General features: G+C 41.8%; 1 protein-coding gene across 2 annotated transcripts in view; it reads left to right on the top strand.

Moving 5' to 3' along the window:
• LOC126458103 (targeting protein for Xklp2 homolog) overlaps window positions 1–21,274 on the top strand; it is a 152,576-nt gene extending 131,302 nt beyond the window's left edge. For both annotated transcript variants that reach the window (XM_050094929.1, XM_050094928.1), the window contains exons 8-10: window positions 2,215–2,388; window positions 2,489–2,704; window positions 20,692–21,274. In XM_050094929.1, the coding sequence (XP_049950886.1) occupies window positions 2,215–2,388; window positions 2,489–2,704; window positions 20,692–20,865 (564 nt within the window). In that variant the 3' untranslated portion in view covers window positions 20,866–21,274. The remainder of the gene's footprint in view (window positions 1–2,214; window positions 2,389–2,488; window positions 2,705–20,691) is intronic.
• The last annotated feature ends 1,062 nt before the right edge of the window (window positions 21,275–22,336 follow it).

The following is a 22,336-nucleotide window of genomic DNA, read 5'->3' on the forward strand; positions in this document are numbered from 1 at the left end:
GTCTTCTTAATGTGCTTTTTGTGTTTATGTTAAAATGCACATTAAAATAATACTGTAGGCTATGGTATAATTCAGAAGTTAATTTTGTTTGAAATTATTGTTTTACTTTGAAATCTTAACAAAGTATTTTCATGATTTTACATATTTCTTACATGTTTTACCCATTTTCTTTAGATAAATACAAGGTGAACCTAGAAAGTAAGTTCCAATGTTTGATAAAGGAAACAAAAACATCACTAAATAAGAAATATTTATCGAAATATTTACGTAGTCACTGGCTACTTAACAACAGCTACCACCATTGTTAAGGTGTTCATAGTAATAGTGTACCATCAGTTGTATGTCCATTTCATAGGAATAGACTGCTGACATCGGGAGCCACAAAGCTGCCTCATACTGCATATCAGCATTGTTGCGGAACATTGTCCTGCCAATAATGCTTCATGAAATGGAATAGATAAGACCCTTGGATGACATCGGGGCTATTGGGTGAACCTAACCTAGAGTTTTCTTGTTTGGGAAAGCAAATAAAAGTGTCATTAAAGAATATCTTCATAGTCAGCTCCAAGCATTCACCGTGGGACACAAAGATATTGAGCATCTTTGGTTGGAATTTAAAGATATTGTTCACCACGTGCTAGAGAAATATGTGCCTAGCAAAAATATAGAGGAGGGAAAGGACCTTGGTTCAACAAACATGTTAGGAAGTTGCTGAGAAAGCAGAGAATTTTGCACAGTCGTTTTAAACGTAGACAAACACAAATTATGCAAAATGAAAGGAGCTTTCAAAAGGTCAATGCGAGATTCTTTTAACGAATTTTAAAGCAATATATTATCTGCAGATTCTAAAAATAACCCCAAACATTTTTGGTCATACGTAACATCTATGAATGCTACAAGTAATTCAATACCTTCTCTTGCTGACAGTATGGGTAATGTAACGGATGATGATAAACAGAAGGCCGAAATTCTAAACCTACCTTTCAAAACCTGTTTATGGTAGAGGACTGCAGCACTATTCCCCCTTTCAATTATCGGACAAACGCAAGGAGGACCGACAAATTGTTTAGTGTATCTGGGATTTTAAAACAGTTAAGATCCTTAAGACGCCGGGAAGGCATCTGTCCCAGGCAGTATCCCCATAAGATTTTATGTTGACTATGCTACAAATATAGCGCCATTCTTATCCATCATCCATCAAAGATCACTGAAACAGCGGAAAATTCCACAGGACTGGAAGAAGGTCCAGGTCATAGCAGTCTATAAAAAGGGTATATGACTTCGGTGCAAATAGTGGCTTCTGCCACGCATTGCTTGGTGGCTAGTGGAGTATATATGTAGATGTATATGAACTCGTGTTTCATCCCCAATAACAACATGGTCAAGAAACTAAAACCTTTCTTTTGGTACCACTGTAGGGAATGTCAGTAGTGTGGTCACATGTTTGGTTTTGTTTTCATCTGTCAGTTGCTTTGCCACCATAAGACAATTTTTGTACAACAGTGACTGAGACATAAGGGGAAATTGATGAGAGAGTTCCGAAATTGTGAAGCACTGGTTCTGTAAAATTGCTTGCCATAATTTCTCCATCAGTTATGGTGTTACCAGGAATGGTCAGCCACTACGGTGTTCGTCTTGAATATTGGTTTGTCGTGCATTGAATTGCCTGCACCATTTTCTGACCATACTGTTGTTTATAATGTAGCGTCCATACATGTGGCACAATTGGTGATGGATATCTTTTGGAGATTTTTCCTGAGCATGCAAAAATCAGATGACTGCACAAACCTTGCAGTTGCCGGGAGACTATATCAGAGCAGCCATTGTCTATTTTGTTTTTATCCTGTGCAGTAACCACTGCTGTCACAAGATTGAAACTGCAGAGCATTATTCCCACATACCTCTTCTTCACTCCTGTGCATTCACATTTCTATCTGGCTACTTTTGCCATCTATGGACGTGATCGGAAATTACTTTCTAGATTCACCTTGTATGAACATATTTTGCATGTTGATGTTACATAAAAATCTGAGTTTAAATGAAAATGTTAAGTACAGCAGTTGTTTGCAGTTAGCGAATAATGCATTTTACAGTTTGCAACTAACACAAAAAGCTTAAATGAATATTGTACCAAAATATAACATTTCCCATAGCTGCACTTGCTTTGTGTCATTTCCTCTGCTTGTAGTTAGTACATCGGATTTACTGTTTCAGGTTTTAGAAGAAGAGAAAAGAGCTCGGGAATTCCGTGCAAATCCAATACCCAAATCAGTAAAATGTTCAGTCTCACAATCAGAATTAAAATCTCACCCTCCTACACAACCCGAACCTTTCCATTTGTATACTGAGGAAAGAAGAGTGCAGCATGAAGAAGCACTGAAAGCAAAAGTAAGTCTCTCCCCCAACTCTTTCTGTGTTAAAAAGCTGTACTTAAATTAGTACAAATACTGTCAGTTGGTGTGTATGCAGAGTCTAATTGTTTTTGTAGCTTGAAGAAGACCGTCGAGCAGCAGAAGTGACACAGTTTAAAGCCAGGCCTCCTGTTGTCCTCATGAAAAAACCTTTTGAACCAGTGAAGCCACACCGTGTGTTCAAAGAAATAACAGCTATATGTTTAAATACTGATATTCGTTCAAAAGAGCGTGAAAGATTTGAAATGAAAATAAAGGAAAAAGAAATGCTTATGGAAGAATGCAGGAGACAAGTAAGTGTGCTATGTGTTTCTACTTGCATTTAAATTGAATTTGCAATATCAGTTGTAGTTGTGTTCTCGTCACATGTTCAGACGTAGCATGACTGGACTTTTGATCTCTCTCTTCTTGTTTCTATTTGTGTGGTGTGGACTTGGTCTAAAAATGGTTAGTCTTACTTCAAGTAGTTGTAACAAAAATTAGACAAGAATATTACCTTGCCCAGGGTTTTTGGGAATCATCACATTCCAGCTGCAGACTGTAGGAGAATAGTATAAATTTTTGGTTTTGTGCCAGCTTTCTTAGATTGGTTGTCATCAGTAATTTGTCAGTCCTGGTTTCGTCCCCACACCCCACCCCCCCACCCCCACCCCCACCCCCAAAGGGCTCACGGTCCTTTCGTGAGTACATGCGTGGTGAGTACGGGGCCCCGAGCTATTGCAGCCTGCCTTCTTTCCTGAGCTGCATTTCATTGCCTTTCCCCCCCCCCCCCCCCCTTTCCTGTCCTTGCTCTTTCCCCTTCACCCTCTCCTTCCCTCTCTTGGTGTCCTTGTTTATGTTGGCCCTGCTATCCTCCTGGTTATGTTGGCTTTCCAATTTGGTTTTGTTGCGTAATTACCTCATCCTTTTGGTATTCTGTGGTCCCCCTCTGGGGTTTGACCTCCATTACTAAATTTCTGTTCCATAGTGTGAGCCATTTGGGGAAGAGCACCTTACCTAGTGTTTCTGACATGTGCCCTCCTAGTTCCTTCCACCTTTTCCTTCACATCGTTGTTTGATGGCTAGCGTGCATAGCCAGCACTGTAGCCAGCCCGTGTGGTGGGGTCCCTATGTACCCTTTTGGTTGAGCCTCCTGAAAACACAGGGTCCACACTTCTGATAACTGAGCTGTGACCACCTCATGGAAGCCTAGGAGTGGTTGCTTGTCGTCCTAGAGGATCTGTACTCCTGGCAGTGGCCACGGTGCCAGACGGCCCTTGCTGTGGCTGGGTGGCACCCATGGAGAGAGCCCGTGATCGGAGTGAGTGGTATCAGAGCGGACGCTATGCAAATGAAATGCATATGGGTCCATAACTCTGGCCGTTCTTCTACGGCTGTTTCTCTGCATGGAAATGATTCTTTTAGTGCTGCTTCTTCTGCCCCTTCGGCCTTCCATTCCATGGCTACCCCCTGGGAGGAGGGTCAGGCTCGTCGGCCAGGGGCGAAACCTTTCCCCCGCTATCTGGTTTGCACCAGGACTGATGGGGATACTTTCACCAATACCAAACCTTTATTTTTTGTTGAACACATTGAAGACAACTTTGGTGAAGTGCACTCTCTGAGTAAGATGCGGTCGGGTTCGTTGTTGATCAAAACTGCTTCAGCTGCCCAGTCTGCAGCCCTTCGTGCCTGTAACCATCTTGGCACAATTCCTGTGTCCATTACCCCCCCCACCAGTCTCTCAATATGGTTCAAGGTGTGATTTTTCACATGGACCTCATCCTTCAAACTGATGAGGGACTTTGGGACCATATCGGACGGTGGGGTGTTCACTTTGTTCAGTGTGTTCAGAAGGGTCCGAAGGACAATTGCATTGATACTGGTGCCTTTGTCCTGGCCTTTGAAGGGGATACCCCCTCTCAGAAGGTCAAGATTATGGTTTATCGATGTGACGGGAAGCCGTACATCCCACTACCTATGAGATGTTTTAAGTGTTTGCGTTTTGGACACACGTCTCCCCGCTGTTCGCAGGCCCCTCTATGTGGTGACTGTGGACGTCCACTCCATGAGGGGAGTTCCTGTGTTCCCCCTCCTGTATGTGTTAATTGTCATGGCAATCATTCTCCACATTCACCAGATTGCCCAGTTTATAAGAAGGAAAAGACGATACAAGAGTATAAGGCCCTTGATCGTCTAACCTACACTGAGGCTCGTAAGAAGTATGCAAGTCTTCGTCCTGTGTCCATGACGTCTAGCTATGCTTTAGTTACACCTTCACCCCTTCCTCCCCCTTCCTTCCCCTGTCGCTCCCACACCCTTCCCTCTGGGTGCCGCTCCCCCTCCCCAGCCGGAGAAGTGCCCCACTTCTTTGGCACCTACAGGTCAAGGATGCCCCTCCCAGGATACCCCTTTCCGGCACCTTCCAGGCCAAAGGTCTGCTGCCACACGATGACAACAAGAACCATGGTCTGTGGCCCCACAGGTCGCCCGACCTCTTTCCATTCCAGATCTTGCTCCAGCTAGCTCCTTTTCGCCGCACAGCCCTCCTCGATCTCAAACAGAAAAGAAGAAGAAACATAAGTTCCACGACAAGGAGCGTCTAGTGTCGCCAGAGGTCTCGTACCCATCCTCATAAACTGGTTCTGACATGTTTGTGGATGTCGCCCCCTCCTTGTCTGTGACGGATGGTGACCCAGCGGTATGACTGGCTTTAGCCTGTTCACCCCCCATTTGAATCATCGTTCTGCGGTTATCCAATGGAATTGTAATGAATATTACTGTCACCTTCCAGAGTTGAAATCCCTTATGCACCGACTCTCCATGGATTCCTTGTTTTCTGTCGAAACCAGGTCGGCCCCCAGCGGGCCTCCGGTGGCGTTTGTACGCTGGTCCATACAGACATTGCTAGCATGTGGGTTCCTCTTCAAACTACATTGGAAGCAGTTGCTGTTAGGGTCCACCTGGACTCTGAGGTCACGGTTTGCAATCTTTATCTCCCTCCTGACAGGACTCGTACACCTGTTGCCCTAACTGCCCTTCTTCAGCAACTTCCTCCTCCCTTCCTTCTCCTCGGGGATTTTAATGCTCATCATCCCTTATGGGGCAGTGCATTCCCATCTAGTCGGGGTCTTCTCATAGACCAGTTTCTTGCAGACCACGACTTGTGCCTTCTTAATGATGGTTCCTCTACTCATTTCAGTGCCGGTCATGGTACCTTTTCTGCCATTGATCTTTCTCTTTCTTCTCCCTCCCTCCTCCCTTCATTACATGGTCACCACACGACGACCTTTGTGATAGTGATCATTTCCCATTGATACTCTTGCTGCCTTCCCGCTCCCTGATGGACAGGTTACCTCAGTCTTTCCAATGAGCTGATTGGCCTCTATACACGGCACAGGTCGTTTTTTTCTCTCTCTTTGTCAGGTTGTATTGATGACATCCTACATGACGTGTCTGATGCAATTGTTCGCTCTGCTAGCCTTGCTATTTTGCGCTCATAGGGACCATTTCTCCGTCGGCAAGTCCCGTGGTGGAGTACGGCCATTGCCATTGCCATTGCGATCCGTGATCACCATCAGGCTTTGCAACACCTTATCCTTTGCAACACCCATCCGTTGCCAGCCTTATTACCTTCAAACGCCTTCGCGCTAAAGCCCGATACTTAATCAGACAGAGTAAACGGATGTGTTGGGAACGCTTTGTTTCTTCCCTCCCTTCTACTGCCCCTATGTCACGGATATGGGCTACACTTCACTCTCTCCGAGGTTCCCGTCGGCAGTCTACTCTCCAGGTCCTACATCTGCCGGATGGCCTTTGCATGGACCCGTTGATTCTTGCGGAACATCTTGCGACCCATTTTGCAACAGCCTCCTATCCGGCTGCTTTCCTTCACCAGAAACAGCAGGCCAAAGCTTCCGCCTTACGTTTTACCCCTTGTCAGTCAGAATCTTAAAACAAACCCTTTACTGAATGGGACCTTCTTTCTGCACTTTCTTCTTCTCATGATACGGCCCCTGGCGCAGACTCCATTCATAACCAACTGCTTCAACATCTCAGTGCTCCACAACGGCAACATCTTCTCTGGGTGTTCAACCGTATTTGGCTCCAGGGTGACTTCCCTTCTCAGTGGAGGGATAGCATCGTGGTTCCTGTCCTTAAGCCTGGTAAGAACCCCCTGTTAGTCGAAAGCTATCGACCTATTAGCCTGACGAACATTATTTGCAAGTTACTTGACCAGATGGTAGCGTGTTGGCTCAATTGGGCCCTCGAATCTTGGGATATATTGTCCCCTTACCAGTGTGGCTTCCAAGAGGGACAGTCTCCAATCGATCATTTACTTCGCTTGTAATCCGCAGTTCGGCAGGCTTTTTCCCAGCGCCGCCATTTGGTTGCAGTATTTTTCGACCTTCGCAAGGCCTATGACACGGCTTGGCGCCATCGCATCTTACACTTCATGAGTGGGGTCTTCGAGGCCTGCTTCCGATTTTTATTCGCCAGTTCCTGTTCCATCGATTGTTCAGGGTTCGGGTTGGTATTGTTTTTACTTCTCCATGGACCCAGGAGAATGGCATCCCACAGGGTTCTGTATTGAGTGTACTTTTCTCCGCATTGCTATAGATGGACTTGTGGCCTCCGTCGGTCCTTTGGTCTCCCCTGCTCTGTATGTGGATGATTTCTGCATTTGGGTTAGTTCATCTTCGATGGCCTCTGCAGAGCGGCAGCTCCAGGGAGCTATACTGCGTGCCTCTGCATGAACCCTCTCACACGGATTTCAGTTCTCTCCTTTAAAATCGGGGTGGTCCCCTTCTGTCACTGTACTACGGTCCACCCTGATCCGAAGCTCTCCCTCGATGCACGACGATTACTTCTGTAACTCTAATTATCGAATTTACTATACACAACAATGCATCAGTTGTTAGCAAGCGTGTATAAGACCCGTGAGAAATCATCTGGGAGATACAGTATGTTATAAAATCTGGAGCAGCATTCTGTGACTTAATAAATTGTATGGCTGAAAATATAACTCTTTTCACATCATTTTAATGATGGTGTTCTCTGACCTGTTTTCACTTAAGAAACTTACAGGGAAGATCAACTGCAGCAAAGTAACAAAATGAAAATAAATTCTGGTCAACATTTATTATTTTTAACAAGATCGAGTTACACCCACTGTATTTCGAGAACATTTATTTTAGCTACCATTGACAAAATTAATATTTGGTAAAGATGTTTACTTTGAATTATTTTCTGTTGACAACATTTATCGCAGCAAAACACAAGTTATCTTGCAATAGTATTTCACTTTCAGTGGATGCTGTTTGTTTCAGTAGGCACTGGGATAAATGTGGTGCCTTGGAGGTAAGAAATTTCTCATCTTTTCTGCACACATGTGCCACCTCACACCCCGACTCAAAATAAAGTCCTGTAGTGGAGGAGTGCATTCAGGGATCTGTATTACTGCCCAGCTGCAGGTTGCCTAGTGGCTTCCAGCTAGGACAACAAAAATTTTATTTTCAATATTTCACGTAATTATTGGCAAAATTTAAAATGCTCTTATAGTCTACTCATTAACCGGGATAACGTTATATTAAAAGTTTATCACAATAAGACATTTATGTGCTTATGCTTATGTCTTGAGACACTGTAGTGCACAAGACACAAATTATACCAACTGCATTCATCCTGTGTTTGAGAATGAGTGCACTTAGCAACTTCCAACAAACGTAAATTTAACTGTTATGAAACACTTTCCCACAAATGTCCCATGCAAAATGATGAAAGGGAATAAGTTTCATACTTCACTTTTGCTGTTCTTGCAGTAAAATTACTTTTTTACTACTAATTGTGTTTGCAACACACTTTGCAGACAGTATCCGCATATAGCACTGAATTTATCCACAAAATTATATCATTCTACGACATGTAGTTCAGGAGATATGGTGTCATAAAGATTGACAAGTGTAAAAAGTAGTTTTTGCCTAAAATGAAGTGCAAATTACCCAGACTGGATTCATTCAGTGTTTCATAATAAGAGCACTTTGCAACTGCCAACAAACTTCAAACATAAAACCTGTTCTAAACTTTTTCTGGCTTACTTACTAATGTCAGATATTTAACACATTAACTCATTTGGAAAATAATCATACATCTGAGGCTGTTTTATACATGAGACTTAGATTCTTTAAGGATACAGGGTACTTTTCCGAATTATATAAAAATCAACACCTATTTCTTTCAGACACTGTTTATAATGCATATGTTCCACAGATTTTTTTGTTGACATTGGGTAATGCAGCACACTTTCTAAACAAATTAGAAGTATTTTTAATATTTTTGAACCTGCTTAGGGTTATTAAAAAATTACAAAGAAATGGATGACTTTTTTTTTCCTCAAAATGCTTCCTCAAATTGAGGTATCATTTAATCCAATGTTATACGTTTGTAGGAACCAGAATTTTACGAGATATGCATGACATAATGGCTGAGGTACTAGACCTATTTAATTCCACGTATTATGTATATTACAAGGATAAAAAATATTACATCTTACATTTTAATTTTCATAATTGTTTTCCTTTTAAAAATGTTATTTTTTCTATAATTTAGTTGATTCTGCAATAAAGATTAGGTCTACTACATAATTATGAACTATTGCAAGTTACAGAAAAAAAAATAGAGCAATGCTTTATAAACTTTAGGTAAGAATTGTGCCCGAATTCTGAAAAACACAACTTGCGGGAAATTGCAAATGCAGGGTGTATACGACCCGAGAGATCCGGGAAAAACCCGGGATATTTTTAGAATTCCGGGAATTTTTCATTGTTTTAGTTTACAGTTAAATTTTTGTAATTTTGACTGGTAAGAACCGATATTACTGTATCCCGCTACTGCAGAATAATACTTCAACAATAAAACATAAACGAGAGAAAAAAACGAAAATAACTTAAATTGCAACGGAAATGCGCCATATACATCAACGACACACAGCGCTCATGCAAGCATCTGCCAACTGAAAATGTGCCAAAGGCTTTAGGAAGACTTTGCAGTGCTTCGTAACAACAAATTGCCTCCAATGAGCGTGAAGTCGCAACTGTTTACATACGATTTGTTTTAGCAGTTACACGCGGGCTCATGCGCATGCGCTGTTGAGTCACGTTTGAGTAGTAGATTCTCCAGCTTCTGGCTACAGGAATGTGGCTGTTGGCTGTTGCAAGCAGTCGCAGCAAGCAGCTAGATGTTACCGGGGAAGGGGGCGCCAAATTCATATATTTGAGGAAAAAACTTGTTTCATAAAGTGCCTAGCATTCAGCGCACGTTTTTCTATCAATTATTCATATGATTTTGAAACGCTTCCCTGTTGATTTTTGAACACATTTTAAGTTGATTTCTGAATGAATCATAAGTTGACTTTTGAACGAATGCATGCATGGTGTACGTGATGTCTGTCAGGAGAATCCTCGTCGCATCTAGAAATAAACTTTCCGCAAACAAAAGGGGGACGGGGCTACATGAGATAGAGGGAGTAAAGGCGAACGGATGAACGTCAATGGCTGTCTGTTTATGTGGTTGATTCGGTTTGCGAATGATCGGCATTGTTATAATTACTAGTGAAATCCATAGATTCAGACTACCAGGATGGAAATAAACGACTGACAGGAATAACAGGTGAGAAAGATTACGTATTACCTTCTCAGTGTATTCAAGAAAATGAAATTTTGACAGAAAATTTTTGGCCAGATTGCTACACTAGTAAGGACCAGTAGTACAGTCCTTGGCCAGCAGCCGCGTAACTTCTATTCTGGAAGTAACGCGGAAAAAGTGTTGTTCGAACACGTAATAACGCCTAACCGGAAAATAATCGCGGGATAACTAAACCTGTGATTCTGGCAATGTTAGTGAAGTTAATTGGCGAACAAATTTTTTGACAGTCCGCGTGACCGCTACGATCGCAGGTTCGAATCCTGCCTCGGGCATGGATGCGTGTGATGTCCTTAGGTTAGTTAGGTTTAAGTAGTTCAAAGTTCTAGGGGACTGATGACCACATATGTTAAGTCCCATAGTGCTCAGAGCCATTTGAACCAAATTTTGACAGTGGCAGCAATAGCTACAGAATTGGCGATGACAAGGTTGTTTGTTAGAAAGAGGAAGGAGAAGAAACGGGAACATCACACAAATTATGGAAGAATAAGATGATTCCAAATTTATATAAAAATTTCGTAATACTACTTTTGGATCTCATGCTTGAGAAGCTGGTGTGTATGAATGAAATGTGAAACTGTTTCCTAACATAAAGCTTTTTGCTTGTAGTAGGCCTAATAGGCATTTGATATTGGTAGTTCGTGGATTGTATTCTGTCGTGTTATAAAAATGGCCATTTGTGCCAAAACAGTCTCATTTATTTGGTGTGTTACAAAATTGCTGCCATATTAGAAAGGCCTATTTTGTTTTTTCCAGCAGACAGTGATAAAATAGACGTTATCAGATCGATAAACCACACCAGTCTTGGGTATTAGTTGTATTAACAACTTTTTCAGTATTAGATAACGACATTTCGATTTTTCATGTAGCAAAATGTTTGACAAACTTTGATGAGGTAATAGATTCTTTTGCAGAAAGAAAAGCACGCCATGTAAAGCTGTAGCAAGGTTAGAGAAAAAAAAATGCTAGGAGCTAAGGTTTGAAGAAATGTGTAATTTCTTGCTTATCTCTTGTCAGTATTGGTTTTATATATCCTATATTTAATTTTATGTCACACAAAACAGCAAGTTATTAACTAATAGGCAATAAAGAGTTCAGATTTTCTGAAGAGTTCTTGTTCTCTCGATTATATATAATCACATCCGCTATTAATTGCGAGATTTTTTTTAAGAGGTGCAGGCTGTCAAAACGGCCGACTGGGAGCAGGGGAAGCACCATAGGACATTTCCACTCTCCTGAATATAGTTTGGACGTGCGGTAGAAAAATGCTTTATGAAGAGGAGTGGCACTGCACTTTGGCATACTTAAGACCAAATAATATGTCGTACATTTCCTCGAATATGTATGTTTTATGTTTCAGACTTTTCAGAAAGATGTGCGCTACAAGATGAACATATTTTGAAAATTCGATTTTTTTTTTTTTTTTTTTTAGTATTGACCCGGTTTGCAAATGTCGTAGATCCGGGGCTGATGCGCAGAGCAGTCTGAGTTATAGTGGGTAGTCTCCACATGACCCGTGTTTACATTTAGTGATTTTGCTGTTTCCCCTTTGTTTACTCTCAAGTCAAATGAAAACAAAACGGATATCTGTGGCCGGGAGCTATCAGGTGAATTAAAACACATTCACATAATTACGGAAGGCTGAAATATGTCATTAGTTTCAGATTTTATTTTATTTCCACCTTTCTGACAGTCAAGCATTAATCGCCTTGCTGAGCAACGAAGTTTTTTTTATCTGTTTGCTAAGGAAATTTTTGTTAACCTTCTCCACAGAGGCAGTCAATGTATTTGAAACGAAATGTTTAATTCCACAGTACTGGCTAGTTTCAACTATTAACTGCATTTCAAGTGCACGTTTTCATTTTCTAGCACGTATGGCATTATGCCACAATAAAGAACCAAACATGATATAATACAGTACTGGTGCTCCAAGAAAATTTACATCCCTAAAACCACACTGAAAAGCTTAATATCAGGCCGCAGTCTACTTCATTGGGAATCTGTACTTACGAATGTGCCCTTTAAGTATGCACTTTAAATGTGCACATTTAATTATATGGTTCACGAAATTCCGATGCTCTTGCAGTATCCTCTGATGTCTTGTTTCTTTTATGACATAATGTATGATCATTCAATGTTTTACACGTATGTACATACGGGTTTCCTACGTCATGATAGCTACCAAAGTGCGGTGTCGCCTGTTGTCTGCGCTCTCTGGCAACTGCTGAAACGAACCTACACTCCTGGAAATTGAAATAAGAACACCGTGAATTCATTGTCCCAGGAAGGGGAAACTTTATTGACACATTCCTGGGGTCAGATACATCACATGATCACACTGACAGAACCACAGGCACATAGACACAGGCAACAGAGCATGCACAATGTCAGCACTAGTACAGTGTATATCCACCTTTCGCAGCAATGCAGGCTGCTATTCTCCCATGGAGACGATCGTAGAGATGCTGGATGTAGTCCTGTGGAACGGCTTGCCATGCCATTTCCACCTGGCGCCTCAGTTGGACCAGCGTTCGTGCTGGACATGCAGACCACGTGAGACGACGCTTCATCCAGTCCCAAACATGCTCAATGGGGGACAGATCCGGAGATCTTGCTGGCCAGGGTAGTTGACTTACACCTTCTAGAGCACGTTGGGTGGCACGGGATACATGCGGACGTGCATTGTCCTGTTGGAACAGCAAGTTCCCTTGCCGGTCTAGGAATGGTAGAACGATGGGTTCGATGACGGTTTGGATGTACCGTGCACTATTCAGTGTCCCCTCGACGATCACCAGTGGTGTACGGCCAATGTAGGAGATCGCTCCCCACACCATGATGCCGGGTGTTGGCCCTGTGTGCCTCGGTCGTATGCAGTCCTGATTGTGGCGCTCACCTGCACGGCGCCAAACACGCATACGAACATCATTGGCACCAAGGCAGAAGCGACTCTCATCGCTGAAGACGACACGTCTCCATTCGTCCCTCCATTCACGCCTGTCGCGACACCACTGGAGGCGGGCTGCACGATGTTGGGGCGTGAGCGGAAGACGGCCTAATGGCGTGCGGGACCGTAGCCCAGCTTCATGGAGACGGTTGCGAATGGTCCTCGCCGATACCCCAGGAGCAACAGTGTCCCTAATTTGCTGGGAAGTGGTGGTGCGGTCCCCTACGGCACTGCGTAGGATCCTACGGTCTTGGCGTGCATCCGTGCGTCGCTGCGGTCCGGTCCCAGGTCGACGGGCACGTGCACCTTCCGCCGACCACTGGCGACAACATCGCTGTACTGTGGAGACCTCACGCCCCACGTGTTGAGCAATTCGGCGGTACGTCCACCCGGCCTCCCGCATGCCCACTATACGCCCTCGCTCAAAGTCCGTCAACTGCACATACGGTTCACGTCCACGCTGTCGCGGCATGCTACCAGACTGCGATGGAGCTCCGTATGCCACGGCAAACTGGCTGACACTGACGGCGGCGGTGCACAAATGCTGCGCAGCTAGCGCCATTCGACGGCCAACACCGCGGTTCCTGGTGTGTCCGCTGTGCCGTGCGTGTTATCATTGTTTGTACAGCCCTCTTGCAGTGTCCGGAGCAAGTATGGTGGGTCTGACACACCGGTGTCAATGTGTTCTTTTTTCCATTTCCAGGAGTGTATTTCTAACAGGTCGTGGGAAAAAATTGCGAACAGTGGTTTAAAAAGCGTTACATTCAAAGTAAATATCCTTTTACGTAAGTTGAACTATGTGCAAGAATGTAGCATGAATTTATTAAATCACAGAGCGTTTGACTCTCATTTAAAAATCAACTCTTCGATGACGAGCCATTTAGAAGAATTTCGAACCCTGAAGATCAGACATTTATGTCATTATTAAAAATTTTACTGGCACATTTTTGTGATATATCTTAAACTGTAACACGTGCGAGAAAGATCAACAGTATATGCGAAAACTTAGCTTCTCTTGCAGCTTGAGACCAATACTATATGTGAAAGCTTTGCTTTTCTTGTAGCAACACTATGTATATTAATTTAAACTATTAACTTTCCCTGTCTGTGTGTTCGTGCTACTTAACAGTGATGTTGCTGTTGGCTGACTACATCACGTGTCCTCAGCTGGCGAGATCACGTGACATGAGCTACGAACGGCTTACAAAAGCGCATCGAAATCTCGATTTCAATGATTCGGAAAGTAACATGAGGTGTTTGGTGGAATTCCAATGTATACTTTCGTAATACGAGAATATGCAGTGTACATGTTGCTGCACATCAAAGATATTTCCAAAACGTATCTTTTTCCCTGGGTTACTTTTTCTAAAGTGCCGGGAAATTGTACATTCTTATATAAAACCATAACCATTCAAAGGATTGATAAGGGAAAATATACTGTCACCCGGGAGAAAGTGTATTTTTAACTGGGAAATCCAGGAATTTTTTTTCCTTGTCCACGTATACACCCTGAAATGAAGATATGAGACCTATTAAACTGTGCCTTAGGACATGGTTCAAGCATTATCTTCATCCTGCAGCATTTCTTCGTCTTCATGCTTCCTCTTGGCATTACTTTTACAATTCTCGCTTCTGTAGTAACTTGAAGAGCAGATCTTTCACCTTCCTGCACTCGTTGTCTGTCACTTACAAGCAATTGATGTTCCATATTAGAGCCACATTTTATGCCTAAATTTCTCAAGACTTGCAACCTTCCTACCACTCCAGCATTGAAACATATCACTGCATCTAGTACACCAACTTTTAATGTATTTACGCCTAGAAAAACATTTTTGGGTAATCTTTCCCATATGCAATGGTTGAAACTTTCATTTGTATTCTAAGTGCCCCCATGAAGACATTTACTAAGCAAAACAGGGTCACTCAGGTCTCTAAAAACTTGTTTTATTTCATTCATAATGGGCTCAGGAAGAGAATGCTTATAATTGTATATTTGACCACTTTCTTTTGCTTTTTGGTAACCACACCAGGAATATCCTTCTTTAGGGCAAAGTCCGTGAAAAGGGTGGTCATCTGTGGACAACTTAAGAAAGTAGGTGGCCCATACAGCTTTTCTCATTGCTCCAACATCATTCAGAGGTGCAGTCCATAACAACTCCGAAGAAGGTCTATTTCAGTTTCTGTCAGTCTGACTTGGCCAGACACAGATTTTCCCATCAGATAGCAACTTTCCTTTCATTTCTCTTCATAGCCCCCTCAATTTAGCACCCATCCTCTTTTGCACATGTCCACAACACTCCAGTTTTGTTACCAAGCTATCACCATAAACATTGAACTCATTAATTTTACTGAAAGCTTTAGAGTCCCCATTACCTAGGTACTTTGTATATCTAACTTTATAAACAGGCACCGACCTCTGAAATATTTTTAGAGCTCAATCACACTCCATACATCCACTGTAACCATCATAATTCTTAGAAAACTGGTGTTCAGTATGTCCTTCAGTGTTACCATGTCAGATGTGGCAGTACTGAGATAAGCACTCAGTATCATCAACTTTTCCATGCTCCAGAGAAGTAGCACTTCCAACGTCATTCAAGGAATGATGTCCTCGATGTTGCCATGTCCCTTCAAGTGCAGCAGTAATGTCCCTGGTTCCACAGTTTCTTCTACTGCATGTTTCCTAGACGCTTTTAGACACAACCGTCAAGGCACCTAAAAGTATTTTTACGCACTTGTTGAAACTACTCGGAGGAGGAGATAGGTCCATCAAACCATAAAATGTTTGAACAGCCTTTTTTCCTTTTCCTCTGCAGGCACTGCATACACTAACTTCAAATTCACATCATACAAATCATACACAACGTTCGAAGTCATTTTCAAGGTAGATTTATTGCAGGATCTACACACAACAACTAATTTTGACGCTAAACCCTTCCTGCTACTTTGTTGCTCAGTTATTTCCAGACAGCCTACACTACCACATTGTTTACATTTCGCCACTTCCTTTATCAAAGACGATAAGATGCCCACATCGACAACTACAAATCCACTACAAACAGCGTCATTGTTAACACAAACATTTGAATCACCAGGAGGCGTGCCATGTGGGAGTTTCTTGCCTGAAGAACTGATACATAGGTTACTTTCAACAGTGTGGCTTGCTTTGTTTGTGAACTGGTTACCACAGAATTTCCTTTCGATGAATTTCTTGATGCGTGGCATAGTTCGTATTTATTGCACACTACAGGATATGTACTTCCACAAATATATATAGCATTGGGGCAACATACATTCAGTAACACATGAACAAACTGCTTCAGTGAAACAAAAGTCAATACTAGCATAGGTAATCATTTACAGACACTAGACATCTGCATTGTTACTAACACGTACAATGTATCATACATATAATCACTGGAAACAGGAAGTTCACAGTTCTTTTTGAAATAATACTGGTTTCTGTTATAACAGAAAAAAGGGAGTGCGGTGGCGTACATGACCTTGACTTTAAAATTTGGTGTATACAGGTCATTTTTCATTTGAAACCCTATAATGTATATATCAATGTAATGAGGAAAGACTATAGAATTTAATAAAGTCATGAAAAAAAATTCGATTTTTCCACCATTTATAAGTACTCTGTATTCTTCAAGAATTGTGGTTTACTGGTGTAGAAAGAAAGAGTAATTAATTAACAGGCAGATGCATTCATTTCCAACTACTTCAGTGAGGTGGTGGTGTAACCATTGAAATACCTACTGTTGTACTCATGTAGTTAATTAAGAGAAGTGCAGTGCCGTTGTAAGGCCCAAGAGATAAAAGCTGTTGCTTGGGGCATCAGAGATGCCTTAGCTATCAGATATGTATGCAGGACAATTCCGCTGTCGCCAATGTATATTTTGCGTAAGAACCTTGAAGATAAAATGTGAGAAATTGGGGCCCATATGGAGGGTTTCAGACAGTTGTTTTTCTCTGTCTATTTGCAAGTGAAACAGGAAAGTAAATGATTAGGAGTGGTTCAAGGTACTTTTGGCCATACCACGTACAGTGGTTTTCAGAGTATGTACATAGATGTATCACAATTAGTAGCAGCTGCTTGGGGTGCCAAGGGTGCAGAAATGCGGGGTTTTTGTATCTTAACTGCTACTGAAAATTGAAACAAGTGGAAGTGTACGAGGGAAGAGGACGAAGGTGCCAAATGACAAGTAGCTTGTGTGGAAAAATGTTCTCAACTGCCAGTCCTATTACCTTTTTTAATTCATTATAAATCAGGGTATTAGTAGGAAACATTACCAAAATTGTACACTTGTCTCAGCTTGTTGTCCACAGTCAACACACATCAGCCAAGTAGATTGACGAAGATAGTGCAGACAGTTAGAACTTCCACATCATTCTGCAAGGGATTTCAGTGTCCACAGCGCATAACATAGTTACATGAAATGACATATTCATGGTGAATAACCTAAAACGTGCACTGCAGATATTGTGGAAGTGGAAAGTGATATTGATGTGCAGTCTTCACAGAATAGATTGGTTGTCAGGGACTTGTACTGTTACCCAATAAACAGATTGTAATAATACTTAGAAAGTGTATTTTTTTGCGCAAACGTACACTTATTTAAATGAAACAGTGCTCCCTCACCTAGTGGCAAACTATTTTCTTCTTCTTCTGGTACTCCAGAGTTAGGCCTAGAGAAATTAAATTCTTGCTTTTGCCATTCCAGGCTAGGCCTAGGGCCTGTTCCGGTATCACATCTACAGCCACAGGACCAGTCTGCAGTTCACAGTTAAGTGCGTGGCAGATGGTTTATCGAACCACCTTCAAGCTGTTTATCTACTGTTCCACTCTTGAACAGAATGCGGGAGATCACAGTTCATAGTAACTGATGGAAAGTTATCAAGTAAAACATAAGTGATATCTGGCATTCGTCAGGATGGTGTTATAGGGTGTCTGGTGCTCCTGATATATGTAAACAATCTAGGAGACAGTCTGATCAGCCCTCTTAAATTGTTTGCAGATGCTGCTGCTATTTACTATCTTGTAAAATCATAAGATGATCTAAATCAATTGCAAAATGATTTAGACAAGATACCTGTAGGGTGCGAAAAGTGGCAATTGACTAAAAAGATGTGAAGTTATCCACAGGAGTCTAAAAGAATTCTTCTAAATTTTGGGTAAATGATAAATAAGACAAATCAAAAGGCTGCAAATTTAACTGAATACCTAAGGATTAGCATTACGAGGGTTGTCCACAAAGTAATGCACTGCATTTTTTCTTGATCAATTCTTTGTTGAACGTAATGAGAAATACACACAAAAAAGAATGGTATTTTATGTACACACCCTATTTTTCCACATAATCTCCATCCCATTCTATGGCCTTGCTTCAGCGTGAAACGAGGGCATGTATACCCTGCCGGTACCAATCCTTGTCCTGGTGGCAGAGCTGTCTTCCACCGTGTGTATCACCTCCTCATTGTCCTCAAAATGTCTTTCATGAATGGCATCCTTTAATGGCCCAAATGAGGGAAAGTCTGAGGGAGCTAGGTCAGGGCTGTCAGGTGTGACAGCTGTGGGCGGTCTCCCTAACTGCTGCAAATCATGGCACTCTGCCAAACTGCCTTCAGATGACCTCACACGCCTTGACCAGTGACTAACTGTACTTCTGTTGACAGCAGGTGCTCCATAGACTTTGCACAAGTGTTTGTGAATATTCCCCACAGTTATTCCTCTGCAGTGAGAAATTAAATGATGACACGTTGCTTGTAATGTAAATCACCTACAAATGCCATTTTGAAACTGTCCTGCAGCTACGCTATCTGTTGAAAGTGATGGGAACTTGACGCGCTCACTCAGGAGACTTCATATAATACATACGTAATGTTTTGCATTTGTTGCACTATTTTCGGGTGAGGAAAATGATGTGGTGTATTAATTTCTGGCAACACTTGTACGAATAACTTGAAATGGAGTGATCATATACAAAGTGTTCTGGGAAAGGCAAGCATTTTTTGACAGAACACTTAAGAGGCAACAGATTCACTACAGAGACTGTATTACTGTGCAGTATAGGATCCTTATCAGGTAGGTTTGACAAAGGACATTGAAGAAGTTCAAAGAAGGGCAACTAGTTTTAATATGGTATGCGAGTTGTGGTGGCAAATGTTAGAACAAAGGCATTTTTTGTTCCGGTGAGATCTTTTCACCAAATTTCGATCACCAACTTTCTTCTCTGAATGCGAAAATAGTGTGTTGGTGCCCACCTACATAGGTAGAAATGGTCATTGTAACAAGAGAAGTTGGAACTAGCAGTAACGATTCATGCGTTCATTTTCCGGTACGCTGTTTGAGAGAAATAGCTTGAAGGTGATCCATGAACCCAGTGTCAGGCACTTAAATGTGATTTGCAGAGTAATCATGTAGACGTAGATGTGATACCAGAATAGGCTCTAGGCCTAATCCTGAAGTGTCAGAAGAAGAAAAAGACAGTTTACCATTGGGTGGGGAAGGGGTGGACAGCATGGTAGGAGTGATAATTGAATCCAAGCTGGGTTGCGTGACATTGGTCTCTTCCTCAGCCTTCCTTTATTCCAAGGCTCTGTGTGAGCCCTTGCAGTCTGTACATTTTTACGTACATGGCTTATCGACCTCTAACAAAACTCCCATCCAGGACAGACAGGTAATTTTTGTTCAAGGTTTTCTTTCTTAGCCTTTGGCAGGTCAGTGCCTATCTGCAAGGCAGCAGGGTTAGGTCTAATGCCTCTTCCAGTTTCACATCTACATCTACAGGGGCGGAGGGAGGGGGGGGGGGGGGGAAGAAAAGGTTGATTTAAAAAAAAAAAAAAAAAAAAAAAAAAAAAAAAAAAAAAAAAAAAAAGGCAGCCTGGCACAAGTAAGTGGAAGTAATATCAGTCTTAGCTAGGGCCCCATCTGGTTTGCACCCATATACTCCCAAGAATGTAGCCAACCAGGACTACCACACTTCGTGTGGGATCTGCCCAATCTTACATGGGTGACCTACCAGGATTGCTGCCGCCAGCATAGCTCAGTGGATCATTGAGGCACACAAATTTCCCCACCCGTGTTAAGCTGGTAGACCATGGGGAGTATGTTAAACTGTTAACTGCCATAGATACACTGTGTGTGTGTGTGTGTGTGTGTGTGTGTGTGTGTGTGTGTGTGTGTGTGTGTGTGTCACACACACACACACACACACACACACACACACACACACACACATTGAGAGCCCCCTGGTCTCTTCTTCTGCCTTTCCATTCTTCCATACACCCTTATTACCCACCACCACCTTCCTCAACCCTTTTCCCCCCTTTTCTCACCAGCTAGTCATCCCTTGCAACCTCTCACAAACTTTCAGTATAATTGCAGGTCCTTATGTGAATTTTACGCATACATCCATATTTTTGTATCTTGTACTGAGAAAAAAGGAAGAGTAGTTGCCGACTCTAAAGATAGATGTATAGCTCAGACACGTGCACTATGTGCCACCCATCAGTTATCTGTTCAATTTTTGTTTTGTATTTCAAGCTATAGTTCATCACATTAAACTGCATTGTCATGAGTGAAAAAAATGCCCAAAGTTTCTACTTCATGATGATGATTGTCATTGTTCGTTACTGATGCTTTTGTCATTTCAGCTCAAAGAGGAGCAGGAAAGAGAAGAGGAAGAAGAAAAAGCAAGACTGCGCAGGGAGGCTATTCATAAGGCCCAACCCATTTCCAAATATGCTCCTGTTGTAGTTGCAAAATCTACAAAAGAACTGACTGTACCAGAATCACCATTTTCAAGAACTAAGACACACAAACACTGACTGAGGTTTTATGACTTGGCACTATTATACATTTGTAGTCCTTGTTTATTTTTGATATGTTTTAAAACTATATATTAATATTCTTTAAAAGCATGTTTAATAAAGTATCTTGTATAATTAAATGTCAATAGTTGTCTGTAGATAGGAATGTGTCTATTTTTAATTAGACTGGGAAAGTTACATAAAAGTATCTACCAAAAGTGATTACTTTATAACAATGGTAATAGTGTATGACAGAAGGGCTCATGTTGTTTGTACATGAGCTTTTTCAAGAGCTAATGCAAGTAAACAAAACAAATGAGATTTTATTATTTGCCAATGTAATTTTATATTTCTTGTTTCATTTTTGACAAAACTATTTCCCATACTTTTTAAAAACATGGTTAATAAACTTCTTATTCTAATGAAATGTCAGTAGTTGCCTGTTGTACTGGATGATCAGTGTATCTGTTTCTAATTTACTATGGAGAGTTATGTAGAGGTGAAACTTCCTGACAGATTAAAACTGTGTGCTGGACTGAAACTCGAACTCGGGACCTTTGCCTCTGCATTATCCTTTCTTCCAGGAGTGCTAGCTCTGCAGGGTTCACAGGAGAGCTTCTGTGAAGTTTGGAAGGTAGGAGACGAGGTACTGGCAGAATTAAAGCTGTGAGGGCAGGTCATGAGTCGTGCTTGGGTAGCTCAGATGGTAAGAGCACTTGCCCGCGAACGGCAAAGGTCCCGAGTTTGAGTCTCCGTCCAGCACACAGTTTTAATCTGTCAGGAAGTTTCATATCAGTGTACACTCCGCTGCAGAGTGAAAATCTCATTCTGGTTACGTAAAGGTACCTGCGACAAATGGTTACTGCATAATCATGAGCTCTGTGTATGTTCATGGTAGTCATCTGGAATAGTTATCAATTTTATGCAAACATTACGTTGTGTGTTGTGTCAGTTTCAGTAGGTTTGAAGTTCGTAAACAATATCTAGGCAAAGGTAAAATTTATTTATACAGTATACACAAATAATTCTATTACAGAGGCCGTCGTGAAAATAGGCATCTTGAGGTCATCTAACAGTCGTAGAGCATTGCCTGTTTGTGACACTTTCAAATGTGAGTACTTTCCAAGTGAAAATTCTTGCCAGTAGTGCAAAAACAATAAAAACTGATGTTACAAGAGCTTTTCAAGAAAAATATTTTTTGACTTCAGTTGATGGGAAAACCAGAGCCACTGACATATTTGGACTGAAAATGATGCATGAACATGCTGAAAGTTTATAGATACATTTCATGCACATTTTGTCTTGAAAACATGAGAGTATTCCGAGGAAAACATAAAATAATGTAAGAGTTGTGCAACTGCTCTGCCTGTGTTAAAAAAGTCGTCACTGACAAATTTGTGTTTTGTTGGACCTTGTAGAATCGCCCAGTGAGAAAGCTGTTAAGAAAACTATGAAACTTAATTTTGGTAACATCTGAGACACAGTTATT

This window comes from Schistocerca serialis, chromosome 2 (genome assembly GCF_023864345.2).
Source record: "Schistocerca serialis cubense isolate TAMUIC-IGC-003099 chromosome 2, iqSchSeri2.2, whole genome shotgun sequence".
NCBI classification, from domain to species: domain Eukaryota; kingdom Metazoa; phylum Arthropoda; class Insecta; order Orthoptera; family Acrididae; genus Schistocerca; species Schistocerca serialis.